The sequence below is a fragment of the Pipistrellus hanaki genome (genome assembly GCF_964339955.1).
Source record: "Pipistrellus hanaki genome assembly, chromosome: 3".
In the NCBI taxonomy this organism is placed as follows: Eukaryota; Metazoa; Chordata; class Mammalia; order Chiroptera; family Vespertilionidae; genus Pipistrellus; species Pipistrellus hanaki.
This window is the reverse complement of record NC_140505.1, coordinates 89,356,532-89,379,615: the sequence shown is the minus strand read 5'-3', so window position 1 is coordinate 89,379,615 and position 23,084 is coordinate 89,356,532. Positions and strand designations below refer to the sequence as shown.

General features: G+C 38.0%; 1 protein-coding gene across 5 annotated transcripts in view; it reads right to left on the bottom strand.

Annotated features, from left to right (window-relative positions):
• The window catches only part of TRPC4 (transient receptor potential cation channel subfamily C member 4), a gene marked incomplete at its 5' end in the record, with an annotated part of 247,625 nt that overhangs the window by 86,795 nt on the left and 137,746 nt on the right, over positions 1-23,084 (bottom strand). For all 5 annotated transcript variants that reach the window (XM_084879507.1, XM_084879508.1, XM_084879509.1 and 2 more), the window contains one exon: positions 5,243-5,382. In XM_084879507.1, the coding sequence (XP_084735633.1) occupies positions 5,243-5,382 (140 nt within the window). The remainder of the gene's footprint in view (positions 1-5,242; positions 5,383-23,084) is intronic.

Genomic DNA, 23,084 nt, shown 5'->3' with positions numbered 1-23,084 from the left:
GACAGTGCTATTGCTGAACATGAGAGATTTGGTCCACTGATTCTGAAAAGAATGGAGTCACAACAAATTCACCAGGAAATTCAGGAATTGGATTGTTATGATGATGTTCCAGAATATGATGACATGATTGTCATTGAATAAATGAGTAAATTCTAAATTCTTGATGCTGTAGGATTCACAGTTTGTCTGGTTTGTGTTGGCAACTACCGTACTACCGTACCATATACAGGTAATAAATTTCCTTTATTTTCATTTAACAATAAATGTGTACCGTATTCTTCTTCATGGAAAAATAAAACATCCCCTGAAAATAAGACCTACCGCATCTTTGGGAGCAAAAATTAATATAAGACACTGTCTTATTTTCAGGGAAACGGTAGATCTTATCACATGTAAGATCCTTATCTCTCTTACATCTGACTGTGAACTGCTTAACAACAGATCAACAGCTGGTTTTCAAGTGTGCCCTACAAATTCTTATTGATTGTTTCCTATAAAAGCTGTTTCTCTTACTATTAACAAAATCTATTTTTGTACATAAATAAGGCACATTTCCTAAAAAAATAAGTTATAAATTATTAAAAGTTTTCATGAAAAAATTGAATGATAGAACAAAAGAAGTAAAAAACGGGTGAGTCCAGGCCCTGGCTAGGTAGTTCAGTTGGTTAGAGAGTCATCTCTGTATGCCAAGGTGTGGGTTCAATCTCTGGTTAGAGCACATAGAAAAAGCAACCAATGAATGCATAAATAAGATAAACAAGTGGAACAACAAAAATGAATCTCTCTCTCTCTCTCTCTCTCTCTCTCTTCTCTCTTTCTCTCTCTCTCTGTCTCTCTGTCTCCCAAATCATGAAAATAAAGAAGTGTGAGTCAAGGAGTATGACATCACAGATTCCCAAGTAAGTGTTCTTTTAATTATCATTACCATTTAACACATAATAAAATTGCAGCTTACATTAAATAACTTGCCCCAAATCACACAGATTGCATATGGTAAAGGTGTGTGTGAATCCAGAGTTCAAACCACTTTTTAACCAAAATAAAGCAAAGAGGATGTGTAATAAAGACTACAAAAGACAAGTTTAGTGGGCTCACTATACGAAGAAGGAGAAGGAGATAGGAGTAAACAAAAGACAAAAAACTAATTATGAGCACTTACTTTTTAACAGGCGTGTTAAATATATCAACTCAGTTACTTCTCATAACAACAGAATAAGGTAGACATTGTTATTCCTACTACTTAATAGATGAGTCAGAAGGAAGTGAAAAAAAAACCCCACACAGATTCAAGATTCAAATAACTAGTAATTAATAGAGAAAAGAACTAATCCAGAGAGATTTGATGGTAAATGTATGCCATTAATCACTACCAAGGCAACTCAAGTCACAGTCACACAAATTAACCATTAAGAAAGAACAATTCATTATTTATATTTAAAATTATAGCTGAACTCTTGTGACCAAAGTAATAAACTACACATTTCTGAAGATTTTAAGTTATTTGTGTCATTGTCATCTAAGGTAATTTCTGTGTATTTTTCCATTTTTTCTTTTCTCACCTCTTCCCCTTCTTCATCAGTTGGGGTGGTTGAGTTAAATTTTAAGCATGAATTTCCCTTGGTGTAGTATTAAAAACAATGTTTATATTTTAATATTAAAATAGATGTTGCACATGAAGAATTTACATTTAAAATAAAAATTAAAATCCCATACCTAAAAGCATTGAGGCAAAAAATTAATAAGTATCCATTAATTTATGTATTTGTAATATATAGAATGCTTACATGTGAAAATATATGCACTATAGTTATATATAAAATATATTAATATATTTGTATAAATATTATATTAATAAATATAAGAGAGAAATCCATTTTGAAATTAATGTCATACTTCTATGAGTTGTTGAGTAGACTTATACAACCCAGTACAATTCAGTACTTATACCAGCTATAGCAGCATCACTTGGTGAGTTTGCTAGAAATGAAAATTTAGGCCCCTCCTTAATACTCCTATATAGAATTTTTGTGGATGAAGGAAAGGAATTTGTGTTTTTGCAAGCTCTCCAGGTTATTCTTATGTACCTGAAAGTTTTAGAAAAACTGCTATAGTCATATAATACCAGAATTTTATAACTGCATGGGGCGACATAAAGTGGATATGTTATATTTTAGTGGCAATGTCACAAACAATTTTATAGATATACTTACTTAAGGATCATTACAGAGAAAAGAGGGGTTGAACAGATATGCACTTAAAAACAGGCTGGCCATTTCCTAGATCAGTGTTTCCCAAACTTTTGACATATATCTACCCCTTCTATAATTTTCATAACGCTGAGCATCCCTCGTACTCATGAGAACGTAGAATTAGGTGCAGCTAAGCACGGTGCAGTGCATATACTCACCAAACTCCGGTGCAACGCGTACCCCCACCAAACTCTTCCTGTACCCATGGGGGTATGCATACCACACTTTGGGAAACACAGCTAGATAGATTCATAACCTCCTTAGTTAATATACCACCTTCTGCTCTCTTAAAGTTTTCAAGGGCATTAACCTCAATACTAATAGAAAAATTACCAAATAATGTTTTCATTCTTAAAATATAAATTGTTTTAATTTGCATCTCTCTGATGATTAGTGGTGTTGAGCATTTAGTAATCCAATGGTGAGAATGCAGACTAATGCAGCCACTGTGGATAACAGTATGGAGTTTCATCAAAAAAATAAAAAATGGGCCTTGCAAGTGTGGCTCAATGGTTGAGCATCGACCTATGAATCAGGAGGTCAGGGTTTGATTCCCGGCCAGGACATATGCCTAGGGTATAGGTTTGATTCCTGGTAGGGGGCATTCAGGAAGCCGTGATCAATGATTCTCTCTCATCACTGATGTTTCTATCTCTCCTCTTTTACTCTCTGAAATCAATAAAAATACATTTTTAAAAAATAGAACTGCCATTTGACTCAGTGGTTCCACTTCTTGGAATATATCCTAAGAATCTTTACAATAGCTAAGATCTAAAAACAGCCCAAGTGCCCACCAGTATATGAGTGGATATAAAAGCAGAAGTACATTTACACTATGGAATACTCTGCAGCTGTAAAATAAAAGGATTTTTACCTTTTGTGTCAGCATGGATGAACCTGGAGATTATTATGCTGAGTGTAATAAGCCAGTCAGAGAAAGAGAAATATCACGTGATCCCACTTATAAGTAGAGTCTAATGAACAAAATAAACTGACAAAATAAGTATAGAGACATAGAGGCATGGAACAGATTGACATATCTCAGAATGGAGTGGGAGAGACAGGGAGAGATTAACAAAATACTATATACATATACTAGAAGCCTAGTGCACAAAATTCATGCACAGGGCTGAAGAGGGTATACCTCAGCCCAGCCTGTACCCTCTCCTATCTGGGACTCCTCTCACAATCCATGACTGCTGGCTCCCAACTGCTCGCCTGCCTGGCTTCCTGATTGCCACTAACTGCTTCTGCCTGCCAGCCTAATCACCCCCTAACCACTCCCATGCCAGCCTGATTGATGTCTAACTGCTCCCCTGCCACTGTTTGCCCCCAACTTCCCTCCTCTACTGGCCTAGTCACTCCTAACTCCCCTCCCCTGCAGGGTTGATCATCTCCAACTGCCCTCCCTTGCAGGCCTGGTCCCTCCCAACTGCCCTCCCCTGCTGGCCATCATGTGGTGACCATTTTGTGTCCACATAGGGGCAGGATCTTTGACCATATGGGGGCAGACATCTTTTGTGTTGGAGTGATGGTCAATCTGCATATTACTTTTTTATTAGATGGGATAGAGGCCTGGTGCATGGGTGGGGGCCAGCTGGTTTGCTCTTAAGGGTGTCCCAAATCAAAGTGGGGGTTTCCTTGGGTTGTGGGGCAGCCTGAGTGAGGTCACCTGTGGTGGTTTCCAGACTAGCCATGCCTCCTGGTGACCCAAGCAGAGGCCCTGGTATCTGGAATTTATTTACCTTTTACAATTGAAACTTTATAGCCTGGAGCAGAGCCAAGCCTCCTGCTCGTTCCATGGCGGCAGCCATTTCTGTTTGGATTTGTGTACCTTCTATAATTGAAACTTTGTAGCCTTGAGTGGAGGCCTAGGCTGGCAAGAGCAGGGGGAAAGCTTGGCTTCCTCCATTGCCTGGGAAACCCAAGCCTCCGTCCTGCTCTCTGTGGCTGTAACCATCTTGGTTGGGCTTCTTTGCATACTCCTTCTGATTGGCTGGTGGGTATGGCTGGTGGGCGTGGCTTGTTGATGCAGTGGAGTGATGGCTAATTTGCATATTACTCTTTTATTACCCAATGGACACTCACAATAGTGTGATGAAGGCCTGGGGCAGAGCAGAGGCTGGGAGGAGAGAGTGATAGGGGGAGGTTGGGGGATCTGTAATACTGTCTAAAATAAAATAAAATAAAATAAAATAAAATAAAATAAAATAAAATAAAATATAATAAAATATAATGAAATGAAATGAAATGAAATGAAATATAATAAAATAAAATGAAATAAAATAAAAATTTAAAAACAGAGAGAAAAGAGGAAAAAAGAAAAGCAGGATGGAAGAGATGACAATACTTTGGTTTGAAAACCATCCCCTCAAGTACAAAATAATCCCAGTTGTCATTGCAGAACAAAACTTGTTTTACATCAATTACATAATTTAGGATAATATTGATGTTGTATAGATTCTGGGGGAGTAATGAGTTTGTGAGATTTCAAGCACTGCCATGTTGAATGTCATGAGGAGAAAAATATATACATTCTGCTCTAATAATATAAAACTATGTTAGTTTAAAGTGAAATAATTTCAGTGGTTTGAAAGAGTAATATTTTGATTTGTCTATGTAATTTTATCAGTTCCTTGTAACTGATAAAAATAGATATTTTTGCCAAAATTTAAAGTGCTTGAGATAAAATTTCATTAGAAATTGAAAGGATTAGAAACAAGAGAAATTATTGTGAATAATTTTGAGGCATCATTCAATTTACATACAAGAAAATTGTGTGACAACTTCTAATTGTTCTTTAAATTTTTTCTATGTTTATAAATTATGCAATATAGTTTATACTTATCTATCATTAATGTCATATGCTGATGAATTCACATACAGATAAATGATACTCTAAGTAACAATATTAATAAAATTTATAGCGATTGAAGGTATAAATTCAATATTTATCAGAATTTATGCATTACAACAACAAAAACAATAGTTACCTTTACAAATGCAACAATTTTCAAGGAGATTGTTGCTAAATATAAGGAGTTCATCACAAAATCCATTAGATTCCACCAATCATGGATATAATCTTGAAGTCCGCCATCCCACATTTGTTTTATTTCTCCCCATATGAAGCCTGCAATTATAAAGAGGTTTATTGTCAGTGTAATTTTCAATCAAATTACTAAAACAGATTTACAATTTAAGAAGTATAAAATCTTGGAGCTAAAAGAGACCATGTAGTTATACTAGATACAGTTTCTATTACTAGAGGTAATAATATTGAATCCCAGACAGATTTTAGTTAATTGTAAAGAATGCTGTTAGGGCAGCTTCACTTTCTTTTACATAGTATTTAAAAAATTTGTAAGTTGTTCTAACTGTAATGTATCACTCTATGGAGTCAGGATTCCAATCCAGAGCTGGAATATCTTCCATCAGTCAAACTCCAGAGATAGTCCAGGAATAAGTGAAAACCTGGCCTGTCTGATCTCTAAAGTTAATTCCAACTCTGAATCTGTTATTCTATTGTTTTCAAATTTGCATGTATCATAAAATAAAATCTAGGCTTTTATTAGTATAGATGAAATAGAATTGGTGTGAAGTTCAAATGAAACCATACGTTTCAATCACTTAGCATAGTGCCTAACTTCTTAGTTTCCACTACTATTACCTCTATCACTACTACAAGAACTACTACTATTGCTATTCTTTTTAAAAAATATATTTTATCGATTTTTTTACAGAGAAGAAGAGAGAGGGACAGAGAGTTAGAAACATCAATGAGAGAGAACCATCTATTAGCTGCCTCCTGCACACCCCTTACTGGGTATGTGCCCACAGGCAAGGTACATGCCCTTGACCGGAATCAAACCTGGGACCTTTCAGTCTGCAGGCCAACACTCTATCCACTGAGCAAAACCAGCTTCAGCAACTATTGTTATTCTTAACTAATAAAAGCTATTTCAAATATTCCTCTAGTCTTTTACTTTGACTCTTCATCTTTTGTTATCTTCTTTTCCTACCTCTTCTCTTCTCTTGACCCATCTGAAACCTGCTGCCAAACATTCTCTCAAGGCCTCTGGATTTGACTTGCAGTGTATCAGATTTGAATTACATTGTCCTAACTTAAAAGATTTAATTTCCTCTCTAATAAAAAAAATTCATTTTATCAGCAATAGAATGTGCAAGATAAACAATCTAAACCTATATAAATATTTTGTTGTTTGAGATTTTAAAGTCTTAATCTTGATAAATCTATAAATGTGAATTTAAAAGTGTTTTTTTTATCCACAGATAGACAGAAAAATGAGGCATATATAAGTAATAATATAATAATTATTTGATTTTTAAAAATTAAAATATCCCTTTAAATTAATAAATGGAAGTTCTGCATCTACATTTGAGTGTCTAGATGTGCCTTCAGCTTGCTGAGTTAGTTAGAGCACCTTGAGAGAGTAGGGAAAAACTATAGACTTATCCTAATATATAAAAACCCATGGTTCAGAATGACTGAAGACTCAGTCAATCAGAATTCAGTCCTGCAGTTAGTGCTGCAAGCACAGTGACAAGCACTGACTGCCAAGGAGGCTGTGGATTAGGCCTGGAGAGAGCCCTGGAGAGAGAAGCCTCCGTGCAGCTATTGATCAGCCCTTGCCTCCCTCTTTCTCTCTTGTCCTTTGAGGGGGGCTGATGATCAGACCCTCCTCTCTAATCAGGCTAAGAAATAGACCTGGAGACACTGAGTGGCATAGAAACCAACCAATCAGAACCAAATTTAGGTGAACTGTGAGGAGCCAATGGCTTCCTAGGACTGGTAAGAACTTTTGACACTGACTGGCATAGGAACTGACTAATCAGAACCTAATCTGGGAGAACTACAAAGACAGAACCTAACATGGGGGCTGAGGAGGGGTTTTAAGAGCAACAGCTGTAAAAAAGTGGTCAATTTTTTTAATGACAGGTTTGGCAGTATAGTGCATGTGGCTGGCTATCAGTCCAGATATAGAGATTATGCATTTTTGTCTACTATCATAAGAGCAAGAACTTCTCCTCCTGAAATGGCTGAAAATGGCTCCCTCCCTCATTTAAGCAATCCTATCCTATATAATCTATTTATACTAATAAAAGGGTAATATGCTAATTATACTGGGTCAACTGGACAGCTTCTGAATGTCTGAATTCCTTCTGGACAAAGCCATAGTGGTGGGGACCAAGGCAGAGAAATAAGTTTGGGGAAAGATCAAGCCAACAGGGGAGGGCCATTGGGGGAGAGATCAGTCTGGCAGGGGAGGGCAGTTGGGAGTGAGATCAGGCCTGCAGGGGAGGGCAGTTAGGAGCAATCAGGCAGGCAGAGGCAGTTAGGGGTGATCAGGCCAGCGGGGGAAAGAAGTTTGGGGCAGGATCAGGCCAGCATGGAAAGGAAGTTGGGTGGGAGATCAGGCCAGCAGGGGAGGGCAATTAGGGGTGAAAGGCAGGTAGAAGCAGTTGGGGGCGAGATCAGGAAGGCAGAGGCAGTTGGGGGCAAGATCATGCCAGCAGGGAAGGGCAATTAGGGGTGATCCCAGGGATCAGGCCTAAGCTGGTAATCAGATATCCCCCAAGAGATCCCTGATTGGAGAGGGTACAGACTAGGCTGAGGGAAACCCCCACATGCATGAATCTTGTGTCCTGAACCACTAGTTACTTATAATTGCAAGAATGTCTTTTTGGGATGTTTGAGAAGATAGATAATTCAGGTGTAAGACTGAAAGTAGTAGTATCTAAGCCATATGTCTTAAAGCCTATTAGACAAAAGATGAATAAATTGTTACCAAAAAGGAAAAATGAATATATATATACATATATGATTATAATCGTTCTATCTAATAAAAGAGGAATATGCAAATTGACTATCACACCATCACAAAGATGGTGGTATTCATAACCACAAGATGTTGGCGCCCAGTCCCCTCAGCACAACAGAGTTCCCCAGGCCTGGGGGTCAGCAGGCATGTGACATAGCTGGACCCACTCCCAGGTAGGTCTGGCCATGCTGGTTGCCTGCTGCAGGAGTCCCCCTGTCCTTTCAGGTCTGCCAGGGGGGCGTCGGCAGATGCATGGTGTGGCTGGACCCACCCTCAGGTGAGTCTGGCGGGTGGGTCCAACTTCTCCATATGCTGGGCGCCAGAGTCCCTCAGTCCTTTCAGCCCAGCCAGGGGGCAGAAGACACACAGTAATGCTGGACCTGCTAACGGGCACCTGCTGCTGGAGCCCCCCAGCCCTTTCATAGAAAATGGGTTGCCTTAAAATTTGGTTAAGCTTCTTAGGACAAAAAGCACTGAAAATCTTTGAAAAGGGAATTCCAATATTTATAAAAGTTTGGACTAGGCAATTCAATGTTATTTCCACTATAACCTTCTATGATTTTGTGATATTAACATTCTGAATTCACATAGTACCAACTATATTGTATGTAAGCAGATATTATTTAAAGGAATAACCATTATTATTAAAAACAACTCATAAACCCACACTGTTTGTATGTCAAATTCTGTATGATTTCCCTAATGGCTGTAGTTAATGCCCCTAAACCAGCAGATGGAAATCCCCTGAGGGGTAACAAATTGGAGAGGGTGCAGGACAGGCTGAAAGACACCCCACTCTTCCCCCGTGCATTTTGTGCACCAGGCCTCTAGAATATGTATAAATATATATATATATATATATATATATATATATATATATATATATATGATTGTTTGTCTCAGTGAGGCTTTATCTACATAAGAATGTGATCACCCTTTTTCACTTTACATTTTCTATTTGTCAGGCCTGGTTGAAATTTCAGGTTTGTTAATATCAACCTTTTAAAAGATAAAAAATATAGCTCTAGCCAGTTTTGCTCAATGGATAGAGCATCAGCCTGCAGATTGAAGGGTCCCAGATTTGATTCCAGTCAAGGGCACCTCAGTTGCAGGCTTGATACCTGGCCCTAGTAGGAGTTCATACAGGAGGTAACAAATCAATGTCTCTCTCTCATATCAATGTTTCTCTCTCTGTCTCTCCCCCTCCCTCTACACTCTCTAAAATATCAATGGAAAAATATCCTTAGGTAAAGATTAACAAAAATAAATAAAGATAAAGGATAAAAATATAAAATAAATCATGGAAATGAGAAGCAAGTTTCATTAGAGAAAAGTTGTCAAATAAGTATGTGTTATAGGCAAGATGTATAATCAAGATATGAGCAATTCTTGGCTTATGCTTAGGAATTCACTAGAGGTTAATTTTCACAACACTTAGATAAATCTTCCTATGATAAATCTTTTCCAGAGTTCACCCTCCTTCTCATCATTCTCAGTTTGCATAGATTTACATATACCAAATAATTATGATATATCCTTAGACACACAGAAAATATCAAGTCACTTCAGCAGCTACATTTTTTTTCCATTGGGAAAAAAAGTACTTCCTATTTTATTAATATAACTAGGCACCTGTTGCAGGAATATCCCTGCAAGACTCCCGTCCCACCACCCCCATCTCTCCGGACCCCCCACCTCTCCCTCTGCATTGGGCAGGGTGAGATGGGCGGGATGGGAGGGGCTCCCCCTTCCCCCACGTCTCGCCCTCCCCACGCGCCTGCAGCCACCTCCGCCACCATCTCCACAGCCGTGCACAGGTGTGCTGCCATCACCTCTGTGAGGCTTGCACCGCACGCCCAACCTACAGCGCCTGCTTCCCCACTCCTGCTGTGTGGTCACCAGCACCACTGCTGCGCACCTCGCCCCCCCGCCCCGCCCAGCACGCGCTGCCAGTGCTTTCCCTCCAGCAGCCGCAGCGGCCTTGCTTTCCACTTTCCCTCCCTCTTCCATCTATGCTATCTTCAGTCTTCACTCCTCCGCGTATGAAAATTAACCACCATCTTTTTTCGGTTAATTTGTGTAATTCACTCTGATCTCTGGTGGGTGTGGTTGGTGGGCGTGGCTTTTGTAGCAGATTGATGGTTAATTCGCATATTACTCTATTATTAGGTTAGATAGCCTTCATTAATATTCTCCTTATTTTATATAAAAAGTTATAACTTTCATAATTCATGGTAAGGTGACAACATAAGTCTACATCTGGATATTCAAAAACCAGCTGGGATTGTGGCTCAGTGATATGGAAGTTGCTGGAATCCCACGTGTTCCTCTTAAAAGACCTCCACACAAAATGACAGGATCCCACTCTTTCTGAACTCCAGTGCTGTGGGACCCAGACATATACATGGAGGATCTGGATTGTCTGGCAATGGCGCAGGAACTCAAGGGGTGGCTTTCTTGCAAATGGGGGTGATTGCATGGGTCATTGTCACAGTCAGCCCTGTGACAGGAAACTTCCCTGTCACAGGGATGACTGGCAGCCATAGCTGAGTCTCAATCAGCCTAGAGCACATTGTTGTTCTACACTGAGGATTCCCTGATACATTTTGCAGCCCCTTCCAAGCTGTTTGTAGCAGCTTTCCATATGAATGGACTGTCCTTGGCTCAGGCTTCAAACTTTGCTAAAACCTCTAAAACTTGTCCTACTCCATAATGGTGTTTCCTGCACAGCAGCTCCTTTATTGTAGTCACAGCAGGTTCTCACCTGCAGATGGTGACAGTGTGCCCCAAATCTATCAATAAAAGGTCCAATACCAGGCACTAACACCATCCTACCTTCTTCACAGATGGGCTTTGTTTGGGCACCTCTAAGCCCAATACAAATGGCAAATATCAGCCATCTCCAAATTGCTGAGTAGCTTCTGCTGGGTGGCCCCAAGCAGTGGCTAAGCACTCTCAGGAGGCTCCAAAGACAGTGCACCAGGTGGACAGCTTCAGACATAACAAATTAGAACTCTACACACCCAAAAGTGATACACTCAAGAGGCAGACTCAGTGAGCACCAAAACCCCACTGAAGCAAATCCTATTCCATAGTGGTGTTTCCTGCACAGCAGCTCCTTTATTGTAGTCACAGCAGGTTTTCACCACCAATTTGCCTAGAGGTCAAGTATTTCCAGTGTTTCCAACAGCAATAAAGGCTCAACTACAACTGTGCATCCAACCCATACAGGGATACACTTAGAGTGCCCAGCTCAGATAACTGGGGAGGCTGAGTCACTGGACCCTAGAAGACACCTAATACACAAGGCTACTCTACCAATTCCAGGAAACATAGGAGCTCTACCTAATACATAAAAAAAGAACAGAAAGCAGCCAAAATATGGATACAAAGAAACATGTCACAAATTAAAGAAATGGAAGCAAGAAAACTTCTGGATACAGAGTTCAAAACCATGATCATAAGGCTACACAAAGTTCTTCATGAGACTTTCAAGATTCTTACTGAGAATGTCAAAGACATGAGAAAGGACAAATCAGCAATTAAGCAAATACTAACTGAAATAAAGATTAATTTATAGGGATTCAACAGTAGAATAGAGGATTGTAAAAATCAAATCAACAATTTGGAATACAAGGAAACAAAATAACATACTATCAGAAGACCAAAAAGGAAAAAGAATCCAAAAATATGAAGACAGAATAAGTAGCATTTGGGACAGCTTCAAGCATACCAGCATTTGCATTATGGAGCTGCCAGAAGAAGAGAGAAAGAAAAATATTGAAACTTATTTGAAAAAATGATAGAAAATTTTCCCTAGATGGTGAAAGAAATAGACTTACAAGTCAAGGAAGCCCAGAGAGTCCAAAAGAAGAGGAAACCAAAGAGGACCAGACCAAGACACATCATAATTAAAATTCCAAGTATTAAAGACAAAGAGAAATCTTAAAAGCTGCAAGAGAAAAGCAGTTAGTTACCTACACGGGAACACCCATATGACTGTTGGCTAATTTCTCAAAAGAAACTTTGAAGTCCAGAAGGGAGTGGCAAAAAATATTTAAAGTGATGAATAGTAAGGACCTACAACCAAGATTATTCTACCCAGAAAAGCTCTCATTTAGAATTGAAAGTCAGATAAAGTGCTTCTCAAATAAGATAAAGCTAAAGAATTTCATTACCACTAAACTAGGATTATATAAAATGTTGAAGGGTATTCTTTCAGAAGAAGAAAAAGGAGGAGGAGGAGGAGGTGGAGGAAGGGGAGGAAGAGAAGCAGGAGAAGAAGGAGAAGGGATACAAATATGGACAATAAAATGACAGCAAATACATATCTATGAACAATTTAATCTTAAAAATGAAAAAGAAATCTAATGAGCAAAATAAATATAAATAAAATAGATTCAGATGAATGGAAGCATGGAACAGATTGATGAATCTCAGAGAGAAGGGGAGTGGGACAGGAAGAGATTAACCAGAGATCTTAACTATGGAGACTGACAGTAGAATGGTAAAGCCCTGGGGTGGGGTGGGAACTGACTAGAGGGGGTAATGGTGGGATAAAAGGGGGACATCTGTAATATTCTCAACAATAAAGATTAAAAAGAAAGAAAAGCTCAGAGTAAGAAGTAGGATGGAAATAATGATAATCAGAGCAGAAATAAATGGCATAGAGACTAAAACATAAAATATAAAACATCAATAAAACTAAAAGCTGGTTCTTTGTAAAGATATACAAGATTGATGAATCTTTAGCCTCACTCATCAAGAAACAAAAAGAGAGAATCCAAATAAATAAAATCAGAAAGGAAAAAGGTGATGTAACAACTGATATCACAGAAATACAAAGGATTGTAAGAAAATACTATGAATAACTAAATGCCAACAAACTGGAAAACATGGGGGAAATGGACAAATTCCTAGAAGCATACAATCTTCCAAGTCTCAATCAGGAAGAATCAGAAAAGTGGAATAGATAAATAACAACTAATAAAATTGAAGAAGTAATTAAACAAACAAAAAAACTCCCATGAAAGAAACATTTCTGGACTGGATGGCCTCACAGGTGAATTTTACCAAACATTCAAAGAACTAACACTCATCCACCTCAAACTATTTCAAAAAATTCAGAAGGAAGGAAGAATTCTAAGACCTTTTTACTAGAACAGCATTATCTTAACTCCAAAACCAGATAATGACACTATACACACACACAAAAAAAATTATATTGCCTAGCTGGTATGGCTGAGTGGTTGAACATTGACCTTTGAATGGTTCAATTCCCAGTCAGGGAACATACCTGAGTTGCAGGCTCGATCCCCAGTGGGGAGTGTGCAGTAGGCAGCCATTCAATGTTCTCTCTTATCATTGATGTTTCTAACTCTCCCTTTCTCTCTGAAACCAATGAAAAATGTACATATAAAGAAAAGAAAACGGTCGTTCCAAGATGGCTGACAGGTGAACACCTAGCCACAGCCGCACACAACAATTTCAATAAAATACAACTAAAATATAAAATGGACATTACCCAGAACTACAGGAAAGTCGACTGACTGGAAATTCTATAACGAGAAGCAAGGAGAAAACCAGAAGGAAGCAAGGAGGAGCTGTAAAAGCCTAAGGTACAGAGAGGCCCAGAGCACGCGGAGAGGATGGAGCCGGAGAGGATGGAGCCTGAGTGCCTGGCTGGTGTTCCCTAGCGGGAAGGAGATAAAACTCTGACTGTGCTGGGCTGCAGTTCTGACTGCTCTGAACCCCAGTTCTGGGCCAGACCCTGGGAACCCAGGCTCACACAGAGGGAGCTGGGCTGCGAGGCGGAACCCCGGGGAAGCGGCGAAAGGAGGTCCCGGCAGCACGCACATTGAGCGCAGAGAAGGGACTGTTGGCTGTGCCACGGGATTGCCCTGGCGGGAAGGAGACAGGAGCTCCAGACTGCTCTGAACGCCACTTCCAACTCCACTTCCAACCGAACTGAACCCCAATACCGGGCTCATTGGGGGAGAGCATAGACTGGTTGGCAGCAGGCGAAAATCGAGGGCACCTTTCTCTCAGAGGTGCTGGCAGTGAGTACTGAAGGACCCGCATAGGGCGGGGCTGACGGAAGCCAAAGCTGAAGACTCCACCCTGAAACCCTGCCCCATCCAAGCAGAACACAGAGACTTTTAAGGCTACCAACTCAGGAAAGCTGCAAAAATGCGGAGACGAAATATATCACAAACGAAAGAAATGGAGGACAAAAAGCGACTGGATATAGAGTTCAAATCTACGCTTATAAGGTTTTTCAAGAATTTCCTAGAAAAGATGGATAAGACCTATGAGGATATGAAAAGGGATCAACTAGAATTAATAAGGAATCAACTAGAAATGATAAGGGATCAACAAGAAATGATAAGGGATCAATAAGAAATAAAGAATACATTGACTGAAATAAAAAATATTATACAGAGTCCTAAAAACAGAATGGAAGATCGCAAGAATCAAGTCAAAGAGTTGGAACATAAAGAGCCAGAAGACACTCCTCCGCAGAAGCTAGAAGGCAAGAGAATCCAGAAAATTGAAGATAATGTAAGAAACCTCTGGGACAACTTCAAGAGAACCAACATCAGAATTATGGGGGTCCCAGAAGATGGGAGAGAGCAAGATATCAAAAACATACTGAAAGAAATAGTGACAGAAAACTTCCTCCACCTGGTGAAAGAATTAGACTTATAAGTCCAGGAAATGCACAGAACTCCAAACAAAAGGAATCCAAAGAGGACCACACCAAGACAAATCATAATTAAAATTCCAAGATCAAAAGACAAAGAGAGAATATTAAAAGAAGCAAGAGCAAAGAAGGTAGTTACCTATAAAGGAGCACCTATACGATTGTCAGCTGATTTCTCAACAGAAACCATGCAGGCCAGACAGGAATGGCAAGAAATATTCAAGGTGATGAATAGTAAGAACCTACAACCAAAGATAATCTATCCAGCAAAGCTATCACTCAGAATCGAAGGTCAGATAAAGAGCTTCACTAATAAAAAAAAAAAGGCTAAAGGAGTTCATCAACACCAAACCAGAATTATATGAATTGCTGAAGGGGGTTCTTTCAGAAGAGAAAGTAAATAAAGATAAAAATTATGAACAACAAATACGTAACTATCAACAAGTGAATCTAAAAACCAAGGGAATTAAAAAAAAATCTGATGAACAATATTAACTGTTGAATATAATAGAATCAGAGGTATGGAAGGGGAGTGAACTGACGATTCTTGGGGAAAAAGGGAGAGGGGGATGTGGGAAGAGACTGAACATAAACTGGGCACCTATGGATGAGGACAATGGGGGGTGGGGAAAGGGCAGAGGGTGGGGTGGGAACCTGGTGGAGGAAAGCAATGGTGGGCGGGGGGGGGGGGGGAGGAACATTTGTAATAATATGAACAATAAAAATTTATTAAAAAAAGAAAAGAAAAGAAAAGAAAACTACAGGCCAATATCTCTGATGAACATAGATGCTAATATCTTAAAGAAAATAGTATTAAATCAGATCTAGCTATACATTAAAAAGATCATATACCTGGACCAAATAGGATTTATCCCAGGGATTCAAGTATTTTTCAATATTCACAAATAAATAAATGTGACACACCACCTAAACAAAATGGAAGATAAACATGACATGAGCAATGTCAATAGATGCAGAAAAAGCATTTGGCAAAATCCAGCACCCATCCTACATAATAAAAGCCTAATGTGAAAATTGAGTTAATGGCAGAATGACTGGTCACTATGATGAACAATGACCATCAGGGGGCAGATGTTTAATGTAGGAGTCATCCCCAGTCAGGAGGCAACTGGAAGCAGTGATTGAGGATTAGGGCTGGCCAATGGGCAGTGCTAGGCCACCAGCCAAGGCAGGTGCCGGCGGGGGCCTGATCACCCCATCTGCTGATCATCCCACAAATGGCCCTGAGCACCAGCCAGGCCTAGGGACCCTACCCTATATATTGGGAACAGTCTATTAGATTTAAAAATTAAAGATTAGTGAGGCAACTCTAACACTGATAAAAACAGGATGATGCAGTGATGACATGCATGGAAACTGGCTTACACATTTTGTGGTCAACCCTGATTATGCCACTTATAACTGTGTGACAAAGCCAATTACTTAACTTCTCTCTGCTTCAGTTTTTCCACCCATAAGACGGGAAAAGTGATACTACTGCCTCAGAAGGATCATGTTATGTACTACTTTTTATAATCAGGACAAATACAACAGCAAGATGGCTTTCATCTGCATGAAAAGTATGGTCACCAGTGTATGCAGCATCCTAGATTGCAAGAGAAATGTCCGACTGCTGGTTTAGGCCTGACATCCCCTGAGGGATCCTGGATTGCAAGAGGATGCAGGACTGGCTGAGGAACCGCCCCTCCCCTTTCCCCCATGAATGAATTTCATGCACTGGGCCACTAGTATATGATAAAAACTCCCAAGAAAGTGAGAATAGAGGGATTATACTTCAACATAATAAAAGCCATGTAAGAAATAACTACAACTAAGATCATATTTAACGTGCAACTCTAAAAGCATTTCACCTAAGATCAGGAACAGGACAGAAATGCTGGATATCCTAGCCCCTATAATCTGAGAAGAGGGAATAAAAAGGTACCTAAATTGGAAGGAGGAAGTAAAATTTTCATTATTCACAGATGACATAATATTGCATATAGAAAACGTAAAAGAACCCACCAAAGAAACTACTAGATTAAATAAATAAATCTGGCAAAGCAGTAGGATGCAAAATTAATATCCAGAAATGTGTGGAATTTTTAAACACTGATAATGAGTTATCAGAAAGAGAAAACAAGAAAATAATCCCAGTTATTACTGTAAAAAAAATAAGGAATAAACTTAAGCAAGGAGGTAAAAGATTTATATTCAGAAAACTGTATGTTACAGAAAAAGAAATACTATCATAGATAGATACAAATGAGTAAAAGTATTTACTGTGTTGAAAGAATTAACATCATTAAAATCACCATACTACCCCAAAAATGTATAGATTCAATCCAATCCCTATTAAATCACCAATGGCATATTTCATAGGTCTAGAATGAATATTCCAAAGTTTTATATGGAACCAGAAAATATGCTAAATAGCCACATCAAACTTGAGAAAATAGGACAAAGTTGGATTGATCACAATACCAGATATCAAACTATACTGCAAAATCTTGGTAATCAAAACATTGTGGTACTAGCATAAGAACAGTCATATTGATCAATGGAATGGAAAAAGAGCCCATTTATATTTGACAAAGGAGGCAAGAGAATACAGTGGAATAAAGGCAGTATTTTCAATAACTGGTGCTGGGAAAAGTGGACACAAACATGCAAAAAAAAAAAAAAAGGCCACTAAACCACCAATTTACCCCATACACAAAATTAAATTCAAAATGGAAAAAAACAACAACAGAAATAAATGTAAGTCATAAAACCTTAAAAACAAATTATATAATCTCAGACATCTCTCAGAGCAATATCATTGCAAATACATTTTCAAAGGAAAGGGAAACACAGGAAAAGAATAAACAAAATGGGGATTAAAAAGCTTTTGTACACCAAAGAAAAACAGCAACAAAGCGAAAAGGGAACCCACTGTATACAGAACATATCTGCCAATGATTAATCAAATAAGGGGTTAATCTCCAAAATATAAAAAGAATTTATACAACTCAACAGCAGGAAGACAAACAATTCTATTAAAAAATGGGCAAAGGACCTGAATAAACTAAAAAGGACATATACATATGAAAAAATGCTCACTCATCAGGGTTGAAAAATAATAACTACAATGAAGTATCACCTCACACCTGTAAGAATGGCAGCTGTCAATAAATCAACAAGTGCTGGAAAAGGAGAGAAATGGGAACCATAGTGCATAGTGAGAATGCAGTCCTTTGAATCCAGTGTGTAAAACAATATGAGGTCTCCTGAAAAAAATTAAAATGGAACTTCCTTTTGACTCAGAGATCCCACTTCTTTGTATATATCCTAAGAATTCTGAAACAATATTGGGAACAATATATGCATCCCTATGTTCATAGAAGTATTATTTATAATAGCCAATTATTTATAATTACTGGATTCAGCCTAACTGAACAACAGTAAATGAATGGATTAAAAAGCTGTGGCACATTTACACAATGAAATATGACACCACTATAAAAAAGAAGAAACTCTTACTCTTTGAGACAGCATTGGATGGACCTGGGTATTATTATGCTAAGCAAAATAAGCCAGTCCAAGAAAGATAAATATTACACGATCTCACCTATATATATAATCTAAGGAACTAAACAAATGAACAAACAAAAAGGACCTATAGTGTGGATAACAGAATGACACCTGTAATAGAGTCAACAAATTAGCATCCAAAAGTATTTTTGTTTTTCATGTTTAACTCCATATTATCTCCAGAAACAAATGACATCTGTTTGAGATAAAACTACTACTATAACTTAGATGAATTCTCATCTACACTAATAAAAGAGTAAGATGCAAATTGCCTGTACCTTTATGACGCCCACCTGCCAATAAGGAGTGAGTATGTAAATTAGCTCAACAAAGATGGTGGGGTAATTTTCATACACAGGCTTGGAGTGGCTGAGGTCGTGTGGCCTCTGGGCAGCATGGGAAGGTGGAAAGGCGGCTCTAAGCCATATCAAAAAGGTGGCTTCCGCTGGAGCAAAGGTGGTGCCAGCAGCCAGGGGAAGGAAGGCCTATTCTTGCATGAATCTTCATGCATCAGGCATATCTTTATGCATATACCTGCTTTATTTAGTTTGCATGTAAATCTTATGTAAAAAGGAATTTCTCATAGGAATACTTTAGCCATTTTTTTACCGTTAGTTTTTTATGTTAAAAATCAAACCCTAAATAAATTGAAAGCCTTAGGATCATTGTCTAGTAAAACATAGCTGTAACTAGGTCTCTACTCTGGCACCAGGCTCCTTTTTATCCATCATTTAGTATTTCTAATGACTCCCTAATTTCTAATGATTGGTCACTTTAAAAGTATAGCTGCTATCAGGTCACCGGTAGAGTCTGGCTGGCCCACCTTGATTGGGACCAATTGGGGTCAGTTGTCCTGGTGGGAAGGGATCATGGGAGGTTGGCCAGCCAACCCAACCCCCATTCAGCTGGTTGGCTGGCTGCAATGCAAGTAATAATGACCAGACGTTTGGGTTATTCAAGTCACTTGGCATATTTTAATTTAAATAGGTAATTTGACAGCCTGAGAGGTATATTTGTGTCTGTCTATTATCTACCTATCTATTTAGATAGTTATAACTAAATAATCTCTAATTGATTTTTAAAATTTATTTTTATTTTTTAATTGTTAACAGTATTACAAATGTCCCCCATTTACCTTCCAGTACAGGCACCAGCCCACCCCAAGGCCTTCACCAAATTATTGTCTGTGTCCATGGATTTTTATGTTGGTTATCTCAAGATGATCAAAATCATAAGTTTGGTTTCTGAATAAGGCTTTTAGATTTCTTTGCTTATATTCTAAAGTTCACTCTGACAGCAAACATCTGCAAGAACTCTTAAGGCTGTTTGATAGGAAAAAAAGAAGTGTCAATAAACTTCAATACAAGGTGGGACAAAGGTAGGTTTACAGTTTTGAGTATGCAAAACAGTTTGTTCTTTTATTTTTATTTATTAACTAGAGGCCCTGTGCACAAAAACTCATGCAAGAGTAGGCCCTCACAGCCGTGGCTGCCTTTGGGCCCCACATCCCCACCCCCTGACACTGGTTGTTCTGCAGTCAGATCTAATGAACATATTAGTTCTTTATTATATAGGATTATTGTATTATCTGTTTCTTATATTAATTATTTGTTATTTGCTGTATTATTTTCTATATAAATGATTGTAGCTGTTTTTGGCCCACTCTGTATAGCAAAGTCTGAAGAAAAAAATAATTCAAAAAAGTTTGCAAGATTATTGACTATATTCCCTATTCTGCACATCTGAACCTAATAAAAAACTATGCTGAATGCCAAATTTAATATAAAAATTAAAATGTTTAAATATTAAAAATATATAAAGAAAATGTTTGGTAGGAGATGAGTTACAATTTATCAATTACACCAGAGTGAAAGGATATGAGTCATTATAGACTTAAAGATATAAAACTTAATAGACTTCAATATAAGTACTTGTACTTCAGTAGGAAAAATATTAAAAATAACAAAGAAACATTATTCTGCTACTGTAATAAGCCACAATATATTTGTATCTGAAATGTATAATAGCTTCTTATTGAAAAACAGGGAAAGAATATATAAAATAAAAGAAATTCCCAAGCAAAACCATATATTTTAAGGAGAAAAAGGTATTGATTTGAGAAGATAGGCTTTAAAGAGAGAAAATTTATATACTCAGACAAAGTGAAAATTCATAATATAAATAGATAAGACAGACAAAAGTCTTTTGTCAGGATAAACAAAATGAGAGTTGTAAAAGTAATTTCTTATCAAATAAGGTATAATAGTTCTGAGAAATATTTTCTGAATGTAGAAGGAAAGTAAATTTTAAATAAATAAAAAATGTTTATTTAAACAACAAGTAGCTCATGACTTTGACATGAGTTAAGATCTAAGTTGTTTCAAGAAAACTTGAGAAAAACCCTCACACAGAGCTTCAATCTATCATCAGTAAAATTAACATGATGAGGGACACATTAATAAGCCAAACTCTTCTCCATAAATTCTTTGGTCCTGTTATAAAGCTAAATCCTTACAATAGAGGGATCACTTACTATACCAGGTAGTAGGAATGAGTGAGAAAATATAGAAGGCTCATTAATATAATCATCAAATCATACCATACCTTTTTGTTTATATCTTACTTCTGATAAAAGGTTAAGTCATTGCTACCCATTGTCTTTTCTACTCCTATATATTCAATGCAATCCCTACTAAAATCCCCAAATGGCATATTTCACAGACCAAAAACAAACATTCCTTCTCTGACTGGCTTATTTAACTTAGCATAATGTTCTCCAGTTCCATCTATGCTGTTGTAAATGGTTAGAATTCCTTCTTTTTTTAATTTTTTTTTTTTTACCACAGCATATTATTCCATTGTGTGGATGTACCACAGTTATTATTTATTTAGTTAGTTAGTTACTTATTCATTTTTATTTATATGTTTTATTGACTTTTCACAGAGAGGAAGGGAGAGGGATAGAGAGCTAGAAACATTGATGAAAGGGAAACATCGATTAGCTGCCTCCTGCAACACCCTCTATTGGGGATGTGCCTGCAACCAAGGTCCATGCTCTTGACTGGAATTGAACCTGGGACCTTTCAGTCTGCAGGCCAATGCCTTATCCACTGAGCCAAACCGGTTAAGGCATACCATAGTTTTTTAATCCACTCATGGGCATTTAGGATGTTTCCAAATCTTAGCAATGGTTAATTGTTCTAGGGGGTTAGGGGAGGAGTTGTGGGGGAATGAGGGCACATATGTAATACCTTAATCTAGGGGTGTCGAACTCAATCAGAGAAGGGGCCAAAATCTAAAATCCAGCCTAAATTGTGGGCCGAATGGTTTACTGAACAGTCATAAACTGACAATGTCATAAACTGACAGCGGAGTGCAGTGATGACAGCGCGGTGCGGGCCACATTGCAAGGCCTGGCGGGCTGGATTTGGCCCGCGGGCCTTGTGTTTGACATATGTGCCTTAATCAATAAAGAAATTTTTTTTTTTTAATTCCAAAAATGTATATGGAAACAAACAAAGAAAAGTAGCTGCAGCAATCCTGAGAAAGAAGAACAAAGGTGGAGGGGTCACAAGACCAGATATCAAGCAATATTACAAAGCCACTGTAATCAAAACAGCCTAGTACTGGCACAAGAACAGACATATAGATTAATGGGGAAAAACCAGAAAACTCAGAAATCAATCCAAGCCATTATGCTCAATTAATTTTCAACAAAAGAGGCAAGAGCATACAATAAAGATAGTCTCTTTATTAAATGGTATAATTGGACAGACACATGAGAGAAAAAAAATGAAACTAGACCACGAATTTAAACCATACACAAGGACAAATTTAAAATGGATAAAAGATTTAAATGATTTTTAAATCATAAAAAGTTTTGAAGAAAACATAAGCAGCAAATTATACAACTCCTAGCACAAGAGAAACAAAGGAAAAATAAACAAATGGGACTACATCAAATAAAAAACTTCTGCACAGCAAAATAAAACAACATGTAAATTAAATGGGAATCCACTGTATGAGAGAGCATATTTGCCAATTGTAGAGGGCAGTTATAGGTTTAAGCCTTGGACTGACCTGCTGGCAAAGCTGCAAACAAGTTCCAGCTTAGAGAGCACAGACCTCTTAGTATAATTAAGCTTGATCTTATGATGCTCCCTAGATCTTTCCTGGGTAGCTAATGGACTGTGAGTAGTGCTGCCAAAATAAGTGAAACTCATAAGAACATTGTATCTATGGTGACCACTACCTTGTTTACCTCTGACTATAAAATAAAGCATCAGCTTATAGTCTGGATCTGTTCTGTGGTCTCAGCCAGGCACAGAAGATCCACCTAGACCCAGCTTATTCTTTGTATGTCTTTTCTTCATCCTTCATCAGCCCTCCCTCAGGCTCACTGAACCCTTGGCTGTGCTGGTGTGGTACAGCCAATGATACATCTGATAAGGGGTTAATATACAAAATATATAAAGTACTCATACGAATTAACAAAAGGAAAACAACACAATATAAAATGGGCAGAAGACCTAAATAGAAACTTCTCCAAGGCAGCCATACAAATGTCCAAGAGACACATAAAAAAAAAAAATGCTCCTCACTAATCAGCAGAAACATGCACATTAAAACATCACTGAGATATTACCTCACCCATGTCAGAATGGCTACTATCAATAAATCAATAAACAAGTACTTGTGAAAATGTGGAGTAAAAAG